Genomic DNA, 20710 nt, shown 5'->3' on the forward strand with positions numbered 1-20710 from the left:
GGGTTCCGATTGCGTCTTTCCACACCCGAATGTTACCTACCTTATCGGAACTCGGGGTTTGGTTCGACATCACCATCCTATTGTGTAAACATCGATAGCCGACCTTCCTGAAAGGCGCAGAGTCGTATGCGAGATGGGGCCGGCCAAGCTCAAATCCCCGTCTTTCGGACGTCATCGATGATCAATTGGCGATACGTCAGCCGCTCGTTACGAAGGATCAGGAATGGCAACGACTTTCAGCCTCACGTCCCTTCCTGATTCTCGAGAATGATATCTTTATCGCCAGATTTAGTGACCCATCTTGTGTAAATGCGCAGACTACCCGTGCTCTTCGGATCACCTTTTGCTTGACAGAATGACCTGCTGGACACGGATTGATTAAATTTTGCAACTGTGTGACATGCAAAAAAAGTCGAGTCATCTCATTACAAATCAGTAGCTCTTCTGTGTGTCCGCGGGCCATCTGACGGGCTTGCTTGCCCGATAGTGTTCCGCTTCATAAGGACGGAGGACCGGACAAGCTCTGACCCACATTCGATCCCGTTCGGCCCCACCCGGCGCCGGCCCGGCCGACTTTCTCACGGTCGCGACGGTAAAATGAGTCTCCACTGCACCAGGGTACGTACCGTTCCAAATGCCGTCTCTCCGGTCTTCCCTTCCCCTCCCGCCTCCATCCCGCCCACCCCCGGGATCTGGACCTGTCCATCTCCAAAAATGTCACTCCCTGCATGCACAAAGCAAGTCGGCTGACCACCACCAGGTCGATGCCTCAGCGCCATTCTCTTCGCTGGCTGACGGGGCGTCCAACTCCCACTGGCTGGCACACCAGTTTCTCCCGCCGGCTAGCTCGCCACAAAGCCGACGCCCCCCCTGCCCAACCCAATGGATTTCACCTGTGCCTGTCCAATAAGAGGCGACACTGGGATGTCGTGAGATTTACAATGCACCCGAAGGAAGGGGGTGTCAGACATGAGTATCTGCGGCATACGAGCCAGAAAGCGGCACTGGAGGCAAACGAGCATTGGGTGAGACAGCACGGTCGACCAATGAACGTTTGAGGTTCGTGAAGCTACGGATTCAGAACTTTTCAACTTCATCAAAGTGTGGTATATTGGTATAGAAGATGAGATGGTGCAGCAAGGATGAGTCTAACAGCGGCCACAGCCGCAGAAGAAGCTTGCCACCCATCTCAGTCATGCAAAATAAAAGTAGACAGCACGTCTCCGTCGTCGTTCCCGTGTCCCCGTGGCATTAAATCTTTAGTACTCCCTCGACATAATAACAAAGACACAACTCGCTCGCTCGCTCGGGTGGTTTGATCGTCGCGCTAAAAGTGGCTGAACGCTTAGACCTCCTGGACGTTGACGACATCGCCGTAGCGGTCGACGGCGACGGCCTTCTTCTGGGTAGAAGCCTTGACGGGGTTCTTGGCGGAGAAGATGTGGTCGAGCTCCTCGAGCTGTGTCCAAAAGAGTCAGCATGTGTTATGCGTTATAGGGGGCGAAAGGGTTGAGTAACAACTTACAGTGTGGCCCTTGGTCTCGGGGATGTAAAAGTAGATGATGACGGTCTGAATGGCGTCCCAGATGGTGAAGATGATGTAGGTCTTCCAGGCAATCTGCTCCATGGAAACGGGCCAGGCGAACTGGTTGAGGAGACCGGCGGCGTTGACAGCCAAGTTGGAGAAGGCCATACCCTTGGCACGCATCTCGAAGGAGAGGACCTCGACGGGGTAGAGAGCCTGGAGAGGGGTGATACCGACGGAGTAGACGCTGCCGAAGATGAAGATCATGGCCAAGCAGGCCTGGGAGGCGGCTGGGTTGTTAAAGATGGGAGCACCGCCGTCGGTCTCGCCGATCTGGGACTTGGAGAGGATACCGGAAGCGACGGTCATTCCGAGCCAGACGACCGTGCAGGCGGTGAAGGAGAAGAGGAGGAGAGGGCGGCGGCCGACTCTGTCGACAAGGAGCGCACCGAAGATGGCGAAGGCAAACTGCTGGCAAGAGTTGATGAGGGTGATGTTGGCCTGCTGGATGGGGTGCGTGTAGCCGGCAGTGTCGAGAACAGATCCGAGGAAGTAGGAGAGGACGGCGTTGCCTGCCCACTGACCGAAGATGGAGATACAGACGTTGCAGCCGAGACGGTAGACGGAGGCGCGGTTGCGGAACAGCGCACGGTAATCCCACCAGCGCTTGTCAGCACCGTCCATGTTGAGCAGCTCCTCGTACTCGTGCAGCTGGAGCTTGACCCAGGCAGAGTCCGGGTTGCCGTTTCCGTGGTACTTGGTCAGCACGGCGGCCGCCTGGTCCTTCTTGTTGTTGACGAACAGCCAGCGCGGTGACTCGGGCAAGAACAGGCAGAACAGGCAGATCAAACCAGAGAACAATGCCTGGAGCCTGCAAGGGTTTAGTATCTCCTGTAACAGCAGAATATGAAGCAGGGACTCACCAGGTAATGAGCCGCCAACTAGCGTCTCCCTTGATGTCAAGAGCGCCGCGAGCAGCGCCGGAGGCGATGATGGCGCCGGAGAACCAAAGCGTGTTGTACATGGCACCGACGACTCCTCTAAAGGCGGGATGGTTGAGCTCAATGACCATCATGGGGCCTGCGGATGCAGCGATCGAGACACCGAAACCAAGGAAGAAACGGCCGCCCATGAATTGGCCAGTGCCGGTGGCGGTGGCCTGGACGCAGGTTCCGATGATGACGATGGCGGCGCCGATGAACATGCCGACACGGCGGCCCCAGGTATCAATGGCAGGACCCACGAACGGCAGGGCGACGACTCCTCCGATCTGGTACATGGAGGCGATGATGCCGGCCCAGATGCCGTCGTTCTTTGCGCCGTAGCGTTCCTTGAAGGAGGGGTTCTGGAGCAGGTTGTTGATGAGGGAGCCGTCGTATCCGTTCATGGTGGAACAGAAGAAACCGACAAGCGAGAAGGCGTAGATGTACAGCTGGGGCTTGCTCCAGGCGCTGGGGGGTTCCTTGATCATGGCCTCGTTGAAGGCCTCGGAGCCGGTGATGACCTTGGTCTCGACTTCCTTCTGCAGACAAACGACATGTTAGGATGGGGCTTAATCCGGAGAGAAGGGACGTATGAGGACGGCATTTTTGGACATGGAGACTTGCCTTCTCGGAGTCGTCATGTTCGCGGGCGTGGATCGTGTCCACGGGGTCGATCTTCTCGGTCATGGCTGCGGTGAATGGCACGCTTGCCAGAGACACGGATTCCCTTTTCGTTGCTTTGAGGTTCCCGGTAACCCACCACCCGAAGCTACGAGTAATGGAGGTTGTGGTGCGTAGAGAGGAAGAGAGAGAGAGAGAGAGAGAGAGTGGCGGATGGGATGAGGAAGGGGATGGAGAGCTCGAGACGAACAGGCCAGGGATCGCGGGAACAGGCTGAGGTTTTATGATTTTCCTCGGCCTCGTCCCAATGCCTGGAGGAAGTTCTTACTTTGACTGGGGGGGTAAGCACTGAGGAGAAACCATACCCATGGAGGAGACGCGGTGCTTCCAACCCCAGATGCCTATTGAGCTAGTTCGGCCGTTTCGAGCGTACCACCCCACCATGCATGGGGGTGGGAAGGACGGGCCACTCCCACATGGGACTGAAATGGCGCCTGGATTAGACAAATCCTCCTTGGGACTTTGCTTGTACTGGCTGGGCAGAGATCGTTGGTTGCACCACCCTCGTTCATACCCACCCCTGTCGCCCCCCCTTGTCCCCTCACTGCAAGGTAATGTTGGAGTCTTGAGAGGAGAAGCTGCAGGTGCTGATTGCCACTTTGACTTGGGGCCATGGGGCCAGGCCGCCGCCTACATCCGATGAACGGGTAGAGAACAGCCATCTGGCGGAGCGCTGTCGCCGGTTCTCGCCTACGAAGCCGAGAGTCTGGGTTGTCTAGGCCACGATCCATCATCAAGACTCGCTCTCGAGACTTCGACCGTGGTTGCCTTGGAGAGCATGGCACGACTTGGCAGACACTGGGTAACAATCGTCTCTAAATTCAGTGATGGCTGCATCGCAATCAATCTGGATGAGATGAAAGTTTGTCGGGGTGGCTCGTTGAGGAACCCATGGTGGTACAGGTAGAAGGCGGCGTCCCCTACCCCCCCGCTCCCAGTTCTCTCTCTCCAACATTGAGGTCCATTCAGCATCGTTGCGTTCATGTATAGGGCCGCTAGGTCAGGGCAGTTTAAGACAGTCTGACTTGGGGGTGCTGAATGGCAGCAGGATACACGAAACGGGCCGGCTGACGAGACAAATTACACCACCACACTCCCGGTAAGCGTTTGGCGTGATCAGGACGCGCATTGAGTTTCGACTCTATTCGTCTTCCAGTACATACAGCTCCATTGACGCCGCCAGGTGGGGAAAGACAAGCATCGCCGCTGGTCTTTGCAGTCTCGTCCATCTACCCTCTCCCGGATCAGCGGGTCGACAGGCTCCGCTCGCCATGTCAGGGGTGTGTGTGTGTGTGTGTGTGTGTTTGTGTGTTTGCGGACCGCTTCCTGACAATGACTGGCTTCAAATGGAGTTGCGCTGGAGAAATGGAGAAGCGCCAAAGAAAGTTTTTTATTCTGGATCTTGGGGATGGGAGGGTGTGTGAGTGGGCTCATGGAGTTGCTGGCCGTCTTGCCTCACGTCGCGCGTGTTGTTTCGTCGAACTTGAAGCGGCGAGGGCCAACCGACTCGTGACGACGGTGCGCGTGATCGGAGATATTCTCCTTCATGGCAATAGCTTCTTTGATGTCGAGCCGCCGGCCAAGGGCTGGGAAGTCGAATCATCGTTTGGCCAGATCTCGCAGCCGCCGGGGGGGGGTTTGCTCACACAAACGCCTGACCCGGGGTGCACTACGATGTATGCCAGCAAAATCAGACACGAAATTCCAGGGCGTGCAGAGGTGTTCAGGTGGCGTCTGGGTTGCCCCGGAGGCGCGTTGAGACGGGGAAGTGGGAAAAGCTGGAGAGGGCAGATCTGGAGAAGCGAGACACCAACCCCAACTGGGTAGAGTCGACTCCAGCCCGGCCCGTCTTTCCATGTGGCCTGAGGGCAGCATGGAAGACCGGCCGAGTTTCAATTGTTGACAGTTGCCCTTGTCTCTGCAGGGATGTATGTTTCTTACTAAGGTCCGCGACTCACCTCACGCCGGCAGTTTGTATGACATGTCAGGTATCTCGTAGTAGCAGCAGGCATTTGGGGGGGGTCCTTTGAAGAAGAAGAAAAAACACAAACAAGGGGACATTACCGCGCTTGTCTGTGTAATTTGCTCGCCTGGGCAGAGGCTCGACACCAAGCAAAGTTTCATGATAAGCTAACGGAGACATGTATTCCCTTCCCTTCCTAGCAACTCTTCTGAAGCTGGCATCTCTCTCAGGTTAAAGTGGAAACCAGAGGCCCTCGACATGCTGCGGTGACAATATCCATGTTCCACATCCCAGATGGGGGCCCCAAAATCCTGTCCGCAACAACGTGACGCTATTCCTATCTGGTAGACGGGCCGCCTTCCTCCGCGCTAAAAATCGTCCTCAATACGGCAACCCAGGCCGCCTGCGATCGCTGGCCCACTCATCCCTGTTGAGTCCGGGGTTCTTCGTCTTTTGTCTCCCCCCCCCCCCCATGCCATGCCGAAAGGACGACGGGCGTGCCTTCGACAAATCCGTCGACTTGGGATGAGAAATTGGATTACGCTCCCGAGCGGAACGGGGATAGACATGTGCCAACTACGAAGAGCTACCTACGGATGCTCATCCTCCCCGCTCATAGGACCGGCCGTCATGTGCCGTGGGTCCTCCTGGGATCCACGGCTGTTCAGTCTGTTCTTCTTCCCAGCCTGTTGGCCAACCAGCTGAGAGTGGTGGAATCATGATCGAGCAGGCGGCCCGACAACGACGAGGCACATGGACACACACGCGACCCGTCGACGCGGATCCCGTTGCCAGCCTCTCCCTCCCTGGCCAGTTGGTCAGATCATCATGGCTTTTGCCCCTGTCCCTCGTCTTGTCTCGACTCACCTCGACGGTCACTTTTTCACCTAAGAATCGTGGTCAAGAGGTAGCTGATACCCAATGAGGTCGACTGGAGGGCCCCGGCCTTAGACCTCGAGCCACACACATTGTGTCCTGCTCTAGAGTGGGTTCTCCCCTAATTCGAACGGGCCGCATTCCAACGCCACGCTGCAATCGCCCAATCCGCTCGCAATCCCCCGGCCTCTTCGTCAACTTGATGTTGTGGCTGTTCACGGGAGCAAAGGACTCGCCAACTACTGACCGATCCAGAGGTGAAGGATTCGAAAGCCGCCCCTCATGCTGCGCCGCCGGTGGGCAGTTCGAGACGCCCAGTCTCGGCCAGCCAGTTCCGAGGCCTATGAAGGACTCCAACGATCATCACGGCAGCCTCGGGCGAGAAGAAACTCATGGCGGTTGATAGCCAAACATCACGATTCGAGACCTCTCAGTGGGTTCTCATGCCTGAAATACCTTGCCCCGAAAAGCCCAGGTGCATCAGCTGCTCGCTCATGGTAGCCCCCTTGCATCCCACGTAATGACACTATGCGCCGTTGACATCAAACCATGGCCCAGCACATCATGTTCAAAAAAGGATTTGGAGATTTCGGAGCTGGGACCCCATATTGGGATGATCAACCTCAATTTCATACCCATCGTCTTTGTGATCCGTGGTCGAGCCGATAGTATCTTGTGAGCCTGGACAGCATCGGACCCTAGAATTCCAAATGCAAAGTGAGCAGCCAATAATCGGGTACTCTGCTTTCACTTGAGGAAGCCGAAGTGTTTTTGGGTTTCCATTTCACCAACGAAAACTCGTTTCTCGCAGAAAGGCTCATGGTTCCAACGTGGCCGAGCCACTGCACTTCTCAAGTTCTCGTCAGCAAGGAATACCGAACCTACCAGAGTGTGACAAACCACACCCTCTTGGCAGATCACGATGGAGCGCTTCGGGCCGCCAAGACAACCCATAATGACTGATCTTCGATGGAGGACCGTCTCACGGCCAGATCTCGCTTCGTGGACCCCCATTGGCAGCTGTTGTCACCTCCCCGCGTTCGTTGATACCTTGGTGGACAGCTATAGAGTACAGAAGCGCCTTGCAGCTTACGCGGAAGTCGATCGATGGCTTCAAAGTCCCCGATGCGGCCCATGAGCTGTGTGGTGCCGTAATATACCATGGGCACTCCCGTCCCACACGCACACCAATACCAAAAAGTTGAGCATGTGGGACAAAAGGCCTGCCGCTGTCTGGCTCGTTCAGAACACACGCCACTTGCCAGCTTGAGCCTTTCCAAAGATGACAATATACCATCAGGATATCATGGCTCAGCGTTTACTCTTGACAACCGAGGGGCCTGGGAAAGGGGCACACCAACCGGCCGGCAAGCAGGCGACTAGACTTTCGGGTCTGCATCCAGGCCTGCCTATATCGCATGCATGACTACCGCCAACGAGGTAAACGCCCAACACAGACGAGCGGAGCATTGGAGAAGGTGTCAACTAACCACTCCTCCCAGATTGAACAGGTCTCCTTTCGGCCAGCGTTCCGACACACCCAGACCCCAAAGCGGATTCAAAGGCCACTCGCGGCACAGCGTTCCGCCAGCCATCAGTCCAAACAGGTTGTTGGGGTACGACCTGGGCCTCGTTTGGACCCCGAATCCTGCGACTCGAGCTCGCACCAGGCGGAGCTAACGGATCATCTTTCCTGAACGGAGACCGGGGTGCCACCTTCCAGCCCTCCCAACATGACAGAGTGGAACGATCCGCGGCTCTGGAACCGAGGCCTTGTAGCTGCAGCATCATGCGAGTTCCTGTGCCCCAGGAATTCCGAGCATCCTACCCTCCTGGAGAGATTTAACGCTGATTGACTGGCTTGTCTACGTCTCATTGATGTGCACGGATGCCGGGCCATGTTGGTGGCGGCTGGGGTGTATGCTCATCACGTGTGCGTCTACGACGAGACGAGACTTACAGGTTTACCGTTTGGGCGGGTTTATCTTCTCAGGCAATGCTTTCTCTCAGCAATCCTCACTCCAGATTCCTTCAACCTCCTCTTCCTGCCGTTGTCTCCTCCCCTCCCGGCGTGATCTTATACCCCATCACGTGCCCGCGAAATTGGGTGCCTTGTCTCGCGTCAAAGACGAAACGAGGAATATGCTGCCATATGCTGACTATACTAGCGTTGCCGTATGCCGTGGTGATTCTTAATGGTGTCTGGGGGGGGGGGGGGGGGGGGTCGGGTTCTTCGAGGTCGCCGAGCATTCGGGAGTCTGGGTCTCTTGGCTCTCTCGGGGTGGCGTCGCGTGTCTTCCGTTAGGGTCGTATTCTTTTTGCGGGTAGAGATGTTTATTTCTGGAAATGTCTCCCGAGTCCTATTCCTACCATTGTCTTCCTAACACCCAACAGCTTGTCGTGATCCCTCCCTGGCTGCTTCAATCGAAACCTTCCAAGCTATCGCATCGTCCCACACCCAGTCTTGTCAGACCTCATGTCAGTTCTAAACAGATCCACTTACTCAAAGACGATGTCTGCCCAACCAAATCCTTGTCTTCAACGCGAACAGCTTTGTGGACTGAGACAGTTCTTCCAACGAAACAGAACCTTTGACGATGATGGGGCGCTTGCAACCTGAACTATTTTCTCAGATTTCCCTCCTGATATTTCATCACGGCTGCCTCTGCGGAGGAACCTTCATGGCGGTGCTCTGGTTCAAAGCAACACTTCCTTGCCCATCAAACCACATTTTGGTAGCCCCCAGCTGACCTTGTGTTGTTATCTGTCCAGATTTTCGACTATCATATCCCCAAATCCTTCGAACCACCCACTGAAGATTGTCTTCGGATCGGACAATGCGATATCGGCGAGTGTAGATTCGCAAATGCCCGTATCTTGCGCGTCATGGGCGACCTTGACGCAGGGGAACAGGTGTCAGTCAACCTGATTTTTCCGTCAGTGCTGCGTTTCTTCTCGTCTCTGCCGCCTCGCTGGATACTCGATGCTGTCGTTATTATCGAATCGATATGAACCGTGATCAGTGGGGCTGGAACCTGATATCAAGCAAGCGACTCATTCGAGAACTTGCTTATTACATGAACTTATCAATCTTGGCTCGCTAGGCGGCTGCCTTTTTGGTATCTGGGCGGCTTGAACGAACGCTCCCAACCCGCCAACAGGTACCGACCGCTCAACACCACTCCAGCACAAACTTTTGCAATACCGGATACATAAGTCTTAAAAGAAATGAGAGTTTTGTCTCTAGCAACATGCCGCTGCAGCATACCCGTGTTGCCTCCAAGACCGGCTCCCTCTGGCTCTGCTCTACGGTTGGATTTGGCAGAAAGCACAGGTTGGGTGCTCGATCAATGTGGTGATAACCTCACTTTCTGGGTGTTGTGCTTGCTGTGAAGAAGGGAATGGGGAAACGTCGATGGCCCTTGCAGTGGCCGGCGCCCGACCTTAACCCCGATGTCCTCCATTATATCCGAGCCCCGCATGAATCACGAGTCTGCTTTACGGCGTCTTCCTATGTTTTCCTCCACGTAGCCATTGCTCAGTATTTCATGCCACGCTTCTCTTCTCTGGGTGATGACTACCTTCTAATCTGGTATAAAATGCCATTAGATTACGGGAAATACCAAGGGAACGACAGTCCCATGCAGCCCCATGAAATTTGCACCCCAACATCTAAGGTTGTTTTAGATTTCTCAGTTTTAATGCCATATGGACGAAACTAGAAGAACAAAAGAGAAAGAACAAAGAAAGAATGGAACAGTTGACGAGGGAATCCTAACTTTTCAGCCCGTCTTATCCACCTCAAGTTGTTGCAAGTAAGTTTTCTAGTCAAGCCACCTAGGAGCATTATTTAGCAAGAAATTTACAATGACTCTCTCTCTCATAAGGCCAACCCAGGAAAAGTGAGTGTTGTTTGGTTTCTCAGTTCCAAGACAGGGACTGGTACTCAGAGCGCGAGCGCGCCCCCTTGCGAGGTTGATGGTGTAACAGCCAACTTCGTCAGTCGCTCGCCTAGACACGACTCGAGGATGCATGAAAGTGCCACCGACATTGATAGTATCAGTAATCCGAGAATTCTTCAACAACTCGAGAGTTCATCAATGGATACGCCAAAGCCAACCACCGGTAAAGATTTTCTCGTTGATCGTTCCCTTAGAGAAAGTACGAACACGTGATTTGAATATCCTCCGATCTTACTTCACACGTGTAGCATAACTGGGAAAGGTAGCAAATAAACTCCGTCTTGCATTCTTGGTCTGCTGCGAGCAGGCGAAGAGACTACAGGTAGTTCCCATTGGAGCCTCGGCGAGTCACGGTCTTCGAAGGCTCTTTCTTTCATGGTATGTGCTGCCGCATACTGAGTAGCCTTCTCCTTGGTTTGAGGACGAACCACGTCAAAATTTCAGTCATGGTTAAGTTATACATGTATAGCAAGGCGATCAAAGTCAGATCTTCTGATGACGTCGTGTTCAATACAGACTTTGCGGAAGGTTTGCGCGTTTGGGACGTCCTCGACCGGATGCCCAAACGATTCCAGTAAGGGATCCAGGGCCAATGGAATACTGGCCGAGTCATCCTACTCTAGTAGTTGTCGTGAAACTCCGCGGGGGCCAAGACCTTGGATTCATTCGTCTGAACCAGGGCCGACGACAACGGACTCAGCCGAGGATTTTGTCTGACGTCTTTGCGAATATTAAGTTTCGATTCTGGAGAGGAAAAACAAAAAACGAAACGCCGAGACAAACTGTGCGTACCAAGAAAGGCAGTGGGCGACGATCCTTCACACATGACGGCTAAGGTAAATCCAGTCGGGTTTTACCTGTAGATGAATGAACAAAAAGCCCGGAGTGACGTGTCTCGACTTCTTCTCGCGTTCTCAGGATAGCGTTCCGCTGCTATTTGCAAAAACTGTCCCCCCCCCCCCCGATGCTTTATGACTGTCATCTCCACGGCTAACACGCCTTTATTCGGGGGGCGGGTCCGTTTTTTAAAGGGGCGAACAGTCCCAAGATAACCATACTAGAATAAGAACAAATACCCCTCACCGCCGTCATGGCGCCAAATAAGCTCCCTCAGTAGGACCAGGGAAGCGGCCTGCGGGCCTGCGTCTGTGGCCACCCTCCAGAGCGTCCGTTTTCACAAGCTACTAGATGAGGAGGAGACTCGGAACAATACGTATGTGCGCTGCACTTGTCAACCATCAGATCTTTGAACCCACGGGATGACCATGTTACTCGAGACACAAAACGGGGCGGGATGCAGTCGCAAATACGATCCAGTCGCATGTAGGCGACTTGCATTCGGGAATCCAAACATCAATTAGCTCAGTACAAATAAACCACCTCACTTGTGCACAGACTCGGAGTCTCAGGGGAATCCATGCCCCTTCATTCCAGCCCCCTTGCAAGGCGCGACAACTCTGTTGTTAGCGCCAACTCTGAATAGCTAGTCGCCGGTGCGTCCGCACGTCCGGTCGACGATACCTGAGTAACTGAATCCGGGGATCCGGGGGGAGGGGAGGGCGTAGAATAGATTGGTGGCTGTTTGTTTCATCCAAGATCTGGGCTCGTGCGAAAACCCCCCTCTGTTTTCGTTGTGTTCTGTCAATGGCCTCGAGCTTGTTCTCGTGCGCTTCCAAGAAAGACATCATGAACTGGTTCTTTGTCTCGAATTCCACCATCTGGCAATACGACTTCCCGTCAAACGAGTGAAAGCAAATCTTCAACGGCGCGATCTCACGGTAGCCAGCTTACCGGCCGTTTGGACGACACCGATCCCCTGTCGCGGTCCCCAAGGGCGAGGGGAGGGGAGGCGCCCGGCGGCGATGGAGCCAGAAATATCACCAGCGGAAGATGACGCGCCCATGTCGACCTCGGAGGCCTTGTCCGTGGACCCGAACGAGACGCGGCAGCCTCTCATTATTGGCGTGACGCTGACGGCGCTGCTTCTGTCGACCATCGCGACATTGCTGAGAGTCTATGTCCGCGCCTTGCGGTTGAGGAGCTGGGGCTGGGATGATTCGGCGTTGTTGGCATCATATGTACGGCCCTTCCTGCCAGGGGAGATGAACTGATCTATCCTGTCGCTAACAACGGGCTTCGATTCAGACCCTTGTCCTTACAGTGGGCATACTGATGCTCGTCAGTAAGTAGCAGGCAGTTCTCTCACTGCCGGTTGGGCTTGGACTTACGCGTCGGACGCTGCAGATACCGAATTCGGTGACGGGCTGCACCAAGCAACGCTCCCGCGAGAAAAGTTCTTCAGGTCTCAAGAGGTGAGTTACCCCATCGTTGTTCTGCCGCAAGACGAATGTGTACTGACCCGAAGTGCAGATCTCCATCGCAGCTGTCGCGGTTTACCAGGCCGTAAGCAGCCCATGGCCTCACTCTCGTGCTTTTCTTTTTTCTTTTTTCTTTAGACAACGGGCGCTGACATCCCCAAAAAGGCTTTCCCTTTGATCAAGGCCGCGTTCCTGCTACAGTACCGACGAGTGTTCCCGTTACCTGCCTTCCAGAAACTTTGCGACGTCTTCCTTCTCTTCATCATCGCCTTCGGGATCTCGCAGGTGGTGTCGATATGTCTCGCCTGTATACCCCTGCGGAGCCTCTGGGACCTCACCGTTCCCGGACGATGCATCACCCTCCTGGACTGGTGGCTCATCGGGTCCTCTATCAGCCTGGTGACCGATGTGGCCATCTTCGTGATGCCCATACCGTTGTTACGGACCGTGCCGCTGCCGTTGAAACAGAAGATCGTGTTGATGGCCACGTTTGGCCTCGGGTTCTTGTCAGATCCCCCCTCCTCAACAGCTTGATCTTGACATCTATTTGCTGACCCTGAGCCACAGCACCTGCGCAATATCCGTTGTGCGCATCACGACGCTCAAGCAGGCGTCGACATCGGACGACAGAACGTACGACAGTGTTATCGCCGGAATATGGTCAATAACTGAGCTGAGCTGTGCAATCATCTGTGTGTGTGTTCCAACACTGCGTCCTCTGATCGGCGGACAGAAGACGAGGGTTAGGCCACCGACATGGCTTCGACCGAACATCGACCAGAGCTCCGACACGGAGCTCCATACCCAGTCAGGCGGGAGCATCTCAAGTCAAAAGAGACAGCCGCGAGTCATTTCGATACCACAGAAGAGAGAGGAACAGGATGGCCCGGAGACGGTGGGAAGCTTTAGCCCTAGACCTCGGCCCCGACCTCGGATAGACCTGAGCGACGTCCCGGGTCTGCTACCTCCCCCCGCGGTGAGCGTGGCGCACTACGACGGCTCTCCGTTTGATGACTCGCCGGGGAAGGACACGATGGTGCCCTTGGCAAGGATCGATACGGAGGAGGGCGTCGAGTTCTTGAATATCGACGGGCCGGAGGCGGAGCTGCCGACGCCGCTCAAGCCTCCACCTAGGCGGCACACCGACAGGACACCCACCCCGGACGACGACGGATACTTCAGTGCGGTCGTTTGGGATGCGTCGGGTCACCCAAGACTGGCGGGCTGATCCCGTTCCGACTGACAGACGGCTTGAATTGCAAGCGAAGGCGGATTGACGGAATCGGCATACGGACGAGCGACGGGGGCGGGGGGACCTACGGGAGGTCATGGGCGGATGAAATCGGCGCAAGGGGCTTTTCGCATTCGTCATCGGAAATGTATGAACGACGAGGCATTCGAAAATAATGCCTTTCAAGTCTCGTCTCTCTACAACAAGTATGACAGTTGTGAGCTTGCTCGGCAACAGGTTGGTAAGGGAGGAGGCGAAACATAGAAGAAACAACGGACCGGCAATCAACAAACCACAGACTTTTGTTTGGGTTGTAGTAAGGTTACCTACCAGACTAAGACAACAGTTTGGGGGTTTGAAGGGGGGCTGTGGGGGAGAAGGCGAATGAATACCCCGAGCGGCAGGCCGGAAGGAAACCTGTCCTCCGCCGACATGATTTCGAGTAGCGCGCACAAGATAGACAAACCCAGTAAGCAGTACCTGGAGAACGACGAGGAAATAGACATCGTCATGCAGGCCCAGCGTAGAGTCGCAGATGAAAAGAGACAGTTCAACCACCAACCAGCCAACGGAGACAAAAGCCATGAGTGTCCGGTGTCTGATGTTGTGAAGAAGAAAGAAACCCGGAAAGAGACGAGAGTGTGGATTGATCATCAACCCATCAAACCAACTTCTCAAACCCGAAGCAACGTGGTTTGAAAAGAGAAACCGAGTCTCAAGTGGATGGATGACTCGCCGCGACGGGAGTCCTGCACCTCGCATCTCGGTTCCAGGCGCTCTCCACCTCGCGGGCAAGGCGCATTCCAGAGTGGCGCCAGAGGCAGACTTGGTCAGGGTGGTCCGTATAACATGGGCTAAAGGAAATGCCCGAGAACCCGCCGCCAGGGCACTGTTCACCGGGTGTGTCAAAGTGCCAATCAACTCGGGGGGCCCTATCAGGCTCTGCCGCGCCTTCACCAAGACGGGAGGGACGGGAGATTGCGGCAGAACAACCACCGTCAACTCAAGAGGTTGAAGGGGGACAAGGATAACTCTATACGGTGGATACGCGTACGCTTAGAGCATTAGTGTTGTTGTTAGTGGCCCCCTCTCCTTGTATGGAAGAGCGTGAGTGTGGCTTTGGCTTGCTGGTTCAATGGGAAACCGAGACCGAGAGAGGCTGTGCGCTCGGTCTGCTCGTGTTCCCAGTAAACTAGGCCTATGGACTATGGATTAATTTGCACAGGCACACACACACACACGTCAGATAACGCTCCCCCCTAAAACCGCCAGAACCGAGACCGAGGGGTGAGGTATCGCAATTCGCAACATCGGTCCCGCGAACTTGCGGCTGTGTCTGCCTGCGCCAGGCCGGCACTATGGGGTATCAAGATCTTGAAAACTTCTTCACCATACGGGCTATACGCGGGGATTGTGAAACATGCAGTGGTGCAATGCGGCATCTTGGTATATAGATTGGGTTGGTTCCGGTCATTGTTTGGCGTCTCTCAGTCTCACATTCAATACAACAAGCACGATCAGTCGAATCAACCATCTTCATCCTCCTCCTCCTCCTCCTCCTTCTCTTGGGCCTTGAGTGTCGTCAGAGATTCCCATTGCTGAATAAAGTCCATCACCGAGACTCCGTTCACTCAACACACAATCAATTCCTCGATAGCAACCCCCCCCTTCAGAATATCACAATGGGCCTTTTCAGCACGAAACTCAAGTTCCCCATCCACATGGTTCAGATCGCCTTGGCACTGGCAGCCATCGGCGTCACAGTAGTCCGCATGTTCCTCTCCAATGCTCCCAGGGGTAGATCCGGAACCATGGCGTTGGGAATGGTAAGCCTTTCTCTCACTCTCTCCCAACCTCAAAACTCAAAAGCCGGAGCAACCGACTAACAAGGATCCCCTCTCCAACCGCAGGGCGCGAAATCACTCGTCTTCATCCTCTACCAAGTCCTCACCGAACACGTCTCGTCACTCAAGCGCTGGGCCAGCCTCAAGGCAAACCTCATTCTCAACGGCCTCGAGATCGTCTTCTGGGCCGCCGTCGCCTACATGTCGATCCAGTCCAACACGCAGGGGCAGTGCATCGGCACGACCTGCGTCCTCGGCTGGGTCGTCGTCGTCGTCGGCATCCTCCTCAGCATCATCGCCGCCTGGGCCACCGCCATCTCCTGGCTCGACTTCCGCTACTTCAAGGCCAATGGCGTCACCCGCGGCTCCCTCCGCCAACAGCAATTGCCCCTTCACAGCCGCAACAACAGTGCTCAGAGCCAGATCTCCGAGACCATCGAGGTTCAGGAGCAGAACAAGCTCGTCCCACAGCCCGCAGTGGCGCCAGTGCACCTGAGCGTCAGCGGCCACCAAAGGCGCGAGCAGGATTACACCAACCAGTACGCCCAGCAGTACGCCCAGCAGTACGCCCAGCAGTACGCCCAGCAGTACGCCCAGCAGTACCAGCAGCAAAACCAGCAATACCAGCAGCAGCAGTACAACAACCAGTACAACAACCAGTACCACAATCAATACCACAACCAGTACCACAACCAAAACTCGTACCAACAACGGGCATAGAAAGGTTGCCAGGAGCCAGCATCGCGGGAGGGACGGGAGACACGGGAAAGAGCAAGGGTTTCATTTGTTTATAAGCGAGCACGGCGCAACAGCCAGTGGAGATTCAGCATACAGCGAACATGGGAAGGCGTTTGATACAGACGGAATATCACAGGGAAACCAGCCAGAGTACCTGGATCTCTTTTGTAAAAGACTACGTATATTGGGTGGCTCCCCTGCAAAGACGGGGGGATTATAGACTCAGTAGAGCTGACTCCGACTTGAGGAGTTCCTTCAAAAAGAAAGCATGACACTTTGAACACAAAGATCTGGGGGGAAAACTGCACAGTTGGATGTAACATGAAAAAGGAAAGGCAGGTCGTAAGATGACGAGAAAACGAAATCAGTGCGAAGAAGGACAGTTGGGAGTTGAAAGGTCGAGGATGCCCATCGCCCGTCTGAAGCCTACCTCAGCCGCTTGCGGAGCTTCCCGAACACAAAGTCCGAGATCTTCTTGCTGCCAAGAGGCAAAGCGGACGACATGGTGCAGGAGTCGTTGCTATCTCTCCTGCCGGGAGACTTGCGACTCGAATAATAGGACCGGCGGCCCGACGACCTGCGCCGAGAATACCGATTCGCAATTACCTTCCTGGTCTCTGCCCTCGTCAGGTTGGGCCCCTCTCGCAGGCGTTGATGATATCTTGCATCTGACCCCGTAGGGGACCGACTGTGTCCCCGTGATCCGGGGTTGTCTCGCTGAGGCACGGAGCGACTCGGCTCAGCCGACGTCGCCGCTTCCGTCTGGTGGACTCCCTCGACATCGTCCACTCGGAGGCCAGCATCGCGAAACAGCCCCGCGAGTCCGGGATGCGCGGCTGTGAAGTCGAACCAGAACAGCGGCTCCCTTACCGCAGGAACTCTCTCTGCCGAAAGCCGCTGTTCTGGACGACCGTCTTTGCAAATCTGCTCCAGAAGCCACACTAAGTCACCTGCTGAAGCGTCTAAACGGTCGCTGTCCTCAAAAACACAGCCGTCGCGCAGATAGGCCACGGCAACCTGGTTCACCAGTGCCGGCATCGTCAAGACCCTCGTCGGCGTCCCGTCGCGGCCGAAGCAGAAACTCACCGCGGATAGTGTCTCGAAAGTGCCATCGCAGGTGATCGGCGTGATCTCCACCGTCCAGACCTCTCCATCCATGTCGGTGACGCCGATGGTGTTCGAGATACCGGGGTATGTCAGCATACCACTAGTGGCAGCGGCCCAGGACTTAATGACCTCCTGGGCGTAAGCCGGGCACACGATGCTGACGTGGGTGCAAAGGTGCGCTGTGTTGCCGTACGCCAGCATGGCCGCAGTGCCATAGACGGCGTACTGAACGTGGGAGAAGGTCTGGCCGATGCGGTGAAGGATTTCGTAGGTTGATGCCGGGGTCATCCGGGATCGATCGGCCGGGTCTGGCCGTTGGCTTGATCGCGGCTGGGGCCGAGCGTCCGCATCGTCTGTGTTGTTGGAATGAGAGTCGCTGGCCCACAAGTCCGGGCTCTCCAGTTCATCAGACAGCAAATGGCGTCGATCACAGCCATCTGATGTTGGGGAAGCGAGGGGGCTCATGATCTTGACACGGCGGCGAGTATGTCTGAATGGCTGTTTCAAGGCCTCCAACAATCCAAGTCTCTTGGGTTTTCTGGAGTTTTGGTTTATAGACCCTCGCGGCGGAGTGAGTGTGTTGTGAAGTTGAAAGTGGTAAAGTCCTGCAGTTGATGTTGAACGCCGATCATTGGGTTTCAGAGACTTGAGATCTGAGAAGGACGGAAAGCAAAAGAAAGAACGCCAACGAGAACCTGTAGAAGTAGAAGTCATGCCGAAGAACGGTGCTGGATTGGCAGCACCAAGACTGTTATTCTTTAGCGAGCCTGGAGCTATATAGTTCAGGATGTTGCGGCCTTGATATCGTGTCAATCGTGTCTTGGTTCAATTACGTCGAAGCCGGTCGTTAAATAGCTGATGAGCCGAGGTTGGCTCGCTCTCTCGAAACTTGACAAGCACAGTCGATGTCCTGGAACAGCGGAGATGGACGCGTCTTTCTAGCCAGTTCTCGTGTTTTTGTCAGTGGAACAGCCCAAATCAACAACAGTGCACGTTGGCTTTGAACACTCGGGACCTGGCCTGGTGGATGCAACCAAAGGCCACAAAGATACCTGCTCGCAGCATTGTGTTGCGGCTCAATGGCAGTAATGACGGCGGTTCCACTCCACATGCACGCGGAGTTGAAACAAGCCAGAGCCAAAGAACCAGAACAGTCTCGTTCATGCCATGGTGTTGAGTTCATAGTCGTCTTATGCCTGGCGGGAATCTCTAGATGTTGCGTTCCCAACCACCCAAACGCCTAATCGTACAGTGCTGGCAAAGTCCCGGTATCCCGCCTGTAGACCGTCCCTGAATCATGGCCTTTTCCCGGTTACAATTCCTCCTCTACCTCCATCGCATCGCCGCTTGACTTGTCCTTGGCACCCGCTGGTGCGTCCTTCTTGGGCATCGTCGCCTCCTTATCGATCATCTGTCTCGAGACGGAGACGATGTTGTCCTCAATCAGCTGCTGACCGACGTCCTCCAAGTGCTTCTTGGGGTCGAGCTTGCCGACGTAGCGGGTCTTAAGCTGGTCCTTGGTCAATTCCGTCTCCTCCTTGACACGCTTCTCGTAGCCCTCGGCCAGGCTAACAAGGCTCTCCAGGCGCTCCTTGTTGCAGTTGGCCTCGTGCCGGAAGTCGTTCATCTCGAGGGCCTCGGTCCAGACGTGCTTGTGCAGGTTCATCAACATGTTCTCCTCGAGCGCCGTCTTGCGGTAGTTGATACCGATGGAGTAGTAGTGTCTGTTCAGGCCGTGGATCAAGGCCTGGATCGAGGGCTTGTTCAGGTGACCCAGGTTACTCGTGCTTTGCCTAGGCTCTTGACCGAGCATAAGCGACTGAGGGTTGATGAGGCGGAAGGCGTCAATGACAACCTTGCCCTTGACGGACTGGATGGGGTCGACGACGACAGCAACGGCGCGAGGGGTCAGCTGCTCGAAGGACTGTTGGGTGTTGATATCGACGGAGGACAGCCAGCAGCCGAAACCAGGATGGGAGTGGTACCAGCCAACGACGGCTTCGGGTCTGTTCAAGTGGTGTTTGTCAGCGTATGCGACGCCGCGAGGATGGCGTGGAGGGGGGAGGGATGTTCCAAGACTCACCTTCCTGTCTGTCTCAACATGTCCATCATCTTCATCTGGAATACAGGGTCGACGGCCTCTACACTAACACCGGTACCGCTCTGAGGCATAGCAAAGACATCCGTCACGCGCACCGTAAAGTCGTCGACGAACTCTCCCAGCATCAGACCCATGACTTCCATAGGGACACCGGCACGGCCGTGTCGCAGCATCTTGAGGAGGGCAAGAGAGGAGATGTAGACCGTCTCGGAGTTGTCGATGAGCTGTGTGTTGTCCTGGTGCTACATGTCAGCGTGCGATCGCGAACCGGTCAGGCATCGGAGCTGGCGAGGCAGCTCGCAAAGGTGGGATGGACGCCCTTACCGTTCCGGGTTGGCTGCCCAGGCCGCCGAGGCCCTGGGACTGGAGCATGTTCCTGAAACGCTCCATTGTGAGGATATAATGTGGTTATTGGGAATCGGGATATGCGGCGGTAAATCTGGGTGGAAGTGGGTGTTGCGCGATGAGGTTGTTCGGAGAGCAATTGGAGGGGGCGGATCGAGGCGATGGAGACGGATGGAAATAGCTGGGTTGTGAGTTGTTGACGACAGCTCTGAGCAGCCTGGCGAAAAAGGACCCGGCGGAGCTAGCCTGGTCCGGTACGTACCGCCCATAGCTGATAAACAGTCACGTGTCGCGATGGCGCTCACTGAGGATGCAGCGTGGGAAAGAGCTGCTGCCGCGATTTTAACTATTATTTCCATCTTACTTAATACTCTGAAAAATCACTCTCTCCAACAGGTTCTCAATGAAAATTGTTTCTCTTGTTGCCTAGGTGCAATCAGTAGACACAGTAATCCCAGCTTTTTGGGATGGAGAGGTTGAGCAGGTTAAGCCACACATGTGCCGGATTCAGCCCAACTAAGGCCACCAGCCACTTGTCGCCCTTACCCTCGCCGCATCCGATGCTGCATCAGACTTGTCGATGTGATGGTTACCGCATACCTTAAACAGCCAATTTCATGTTTGTTTTTGATGGTAGTAGTGCTGTTTCTCAAGCCTTAGAATAACGAAATCTATTCATAAGCAGAAACCAAAAACTAATACTTCTTACTTTTCATCGCATTCTACTCGATTCTTATTAAAGGCATTGCATGGAGTCAAGATCGCGATGATGTAGCGCCCCTCTAAGCCGGACCTGCGTCGACCCTGTCTGGAGCAGCCCCATATCTCGCTACCGAATCAAACAACACTGTTGACCGGATCATCTGTGCAGCCGATCCTAGCCTTCACTCGACAGCTTTCTTTCATTGGCCAACAATCTCCCGTCAGCCTCTTCCCCCTGTCCGTCGCTCCGCAATTCCATTGGCCAGACGTTTTCCATCCACGCAGCCTTGGGAAATCTGGGGCCGAGCCGATCAGAGCTCCCACGCGCCGCGGC

The 20710-nt window shown here is 55.1% G+C and overlaps 6 protein-coding genes across 6 annotated transcripts; 3 read left to right on the plus strand and 3 right to left on the minus strand.

Moving 5' to 3' along the window:
- Positions 1–1345: 1345 nt before the first annotated feature.
- CH63R_05502 (Lactose permease) lies at positions 1346–3195 on the minus strand (the record flags this gene model as incomplete). The annotated part of the gene is made up of 4 exons (XM_018300477.1): positions 1346–1459; positions 1526–2396; positions 2449–3047; positions 3121–3195. The coding sequence occupies 4 exons, from the start codon at positions 3193–3195 to the stop codon at positions 1346–1348; spliced, it is 1659 nt and encodes a 552-aa protein (XP_018158327.1).
- Positions 3196–8625: 5430 nt separating this feature from the next.
- CH63R_05503 (uncharacterized protein) lies at positions 8626–9040 on the plus strand (the record flags this gene model as incomplete). Its single annotated transcript, XM_018300478.1, has 2 exons — positions 8626–8715; positions 8801–9040. 2 exons carry the CDS (start codon positions 8626–8628, stop codon positions 9038–9040), a joined length of 330 nt encoding a protein of 109 aa, XP_018158328.1.
- A 2812-nt stretch (positions 9041–11852) lies between these two features.
- CH63R_05504 (Integral membrane protein) lies at positions 11853–13536 on the plus strand (the record flags this gene model as incomplete). The annotated part of the gene is made up of 6 exons (XM_018300479.1): positions 11853–12068; positions 12136–12172; positions 12235–12302; positions 12361–12393; positions 12447–12814; positions 12876–13536. The coding sequence occupies 6 exons, from the start codon at positions 11853–11855 to the stop codon at positions 13534–13536; spliced, it is 1383 nt and encodes a 460-aa protein (XP_018158329.1).
- Positions 13537–15221: 1685 nt separating this feature from the next.
- On the plus strand, positions 15222–16103 carry CH63R_05505 (uncharacterized protein; the record flags this gene model as incomplete). The annotated part of the gene is made up of 2 exons (XM_018300480.1): positions 15222–15365; positions 15450–16103. 2 exons carry the CDS (start codon positions 15222–15224, stop codon positions 16101–16103), a joined length of 798 nt encoding a protein of 265 aa, XP_018158330.1.
- A 444-nt stretch (positions 16104–16547) lies between these two features.
- Positions 16548–17693, minus strand: CH63R_05506 (uncharacterized protein; the record flags this gene model as incomplete). The annotated part of the gene is made up of 1 exon (XM_018300481.1): positions 16548–17693. The coding sequence occupies one exon, from the start codon at positions 17691–17693 to the stop codon at positions 16548–16550; it is 1146 nt and encodes a 381-aa protein (XP_018158331.1).
- An 847-nt stretch (positions 17694–18540) lies between these two features.
- CH63R_05507 (Mov34/MPN/PAD-1 family protein) lies at positions 18541–19719 on the minus strand (the record flags this gene model as incomplete). Its single annotated transcript, XM_018300482.1, has 3 exons — positions 18541–19234; positions 19312–19565; positions 19654–19719. The coding sequence occupies 3 exons, from the start codon at positions 19717–19719 to the stop codon at positions 18541–18543; spliced, it is 1014 nt and encodes a 337-aa protein (XP_018158332.1).
- Positions 19720–20710: the final 991 nt, after the last annotated feature.

The sequence above is a fragment of the Colletotrichum higginsianum genome, chromosome 4, assembly GCF_001672515.1.
Source record: "Colletotrichum higginsianum IMI 349063 chromosome 4, whole genome shotgun sequence".
In the NCBI taxonomy this organism is placed as follows: domain Eukaryota; kingdom Fungi; phylum Ascomycota; class Sordariomycetes; order Glomerellales; family Glomerellaceae; genus Colletotrichum; species Colletotrichum higginsianum.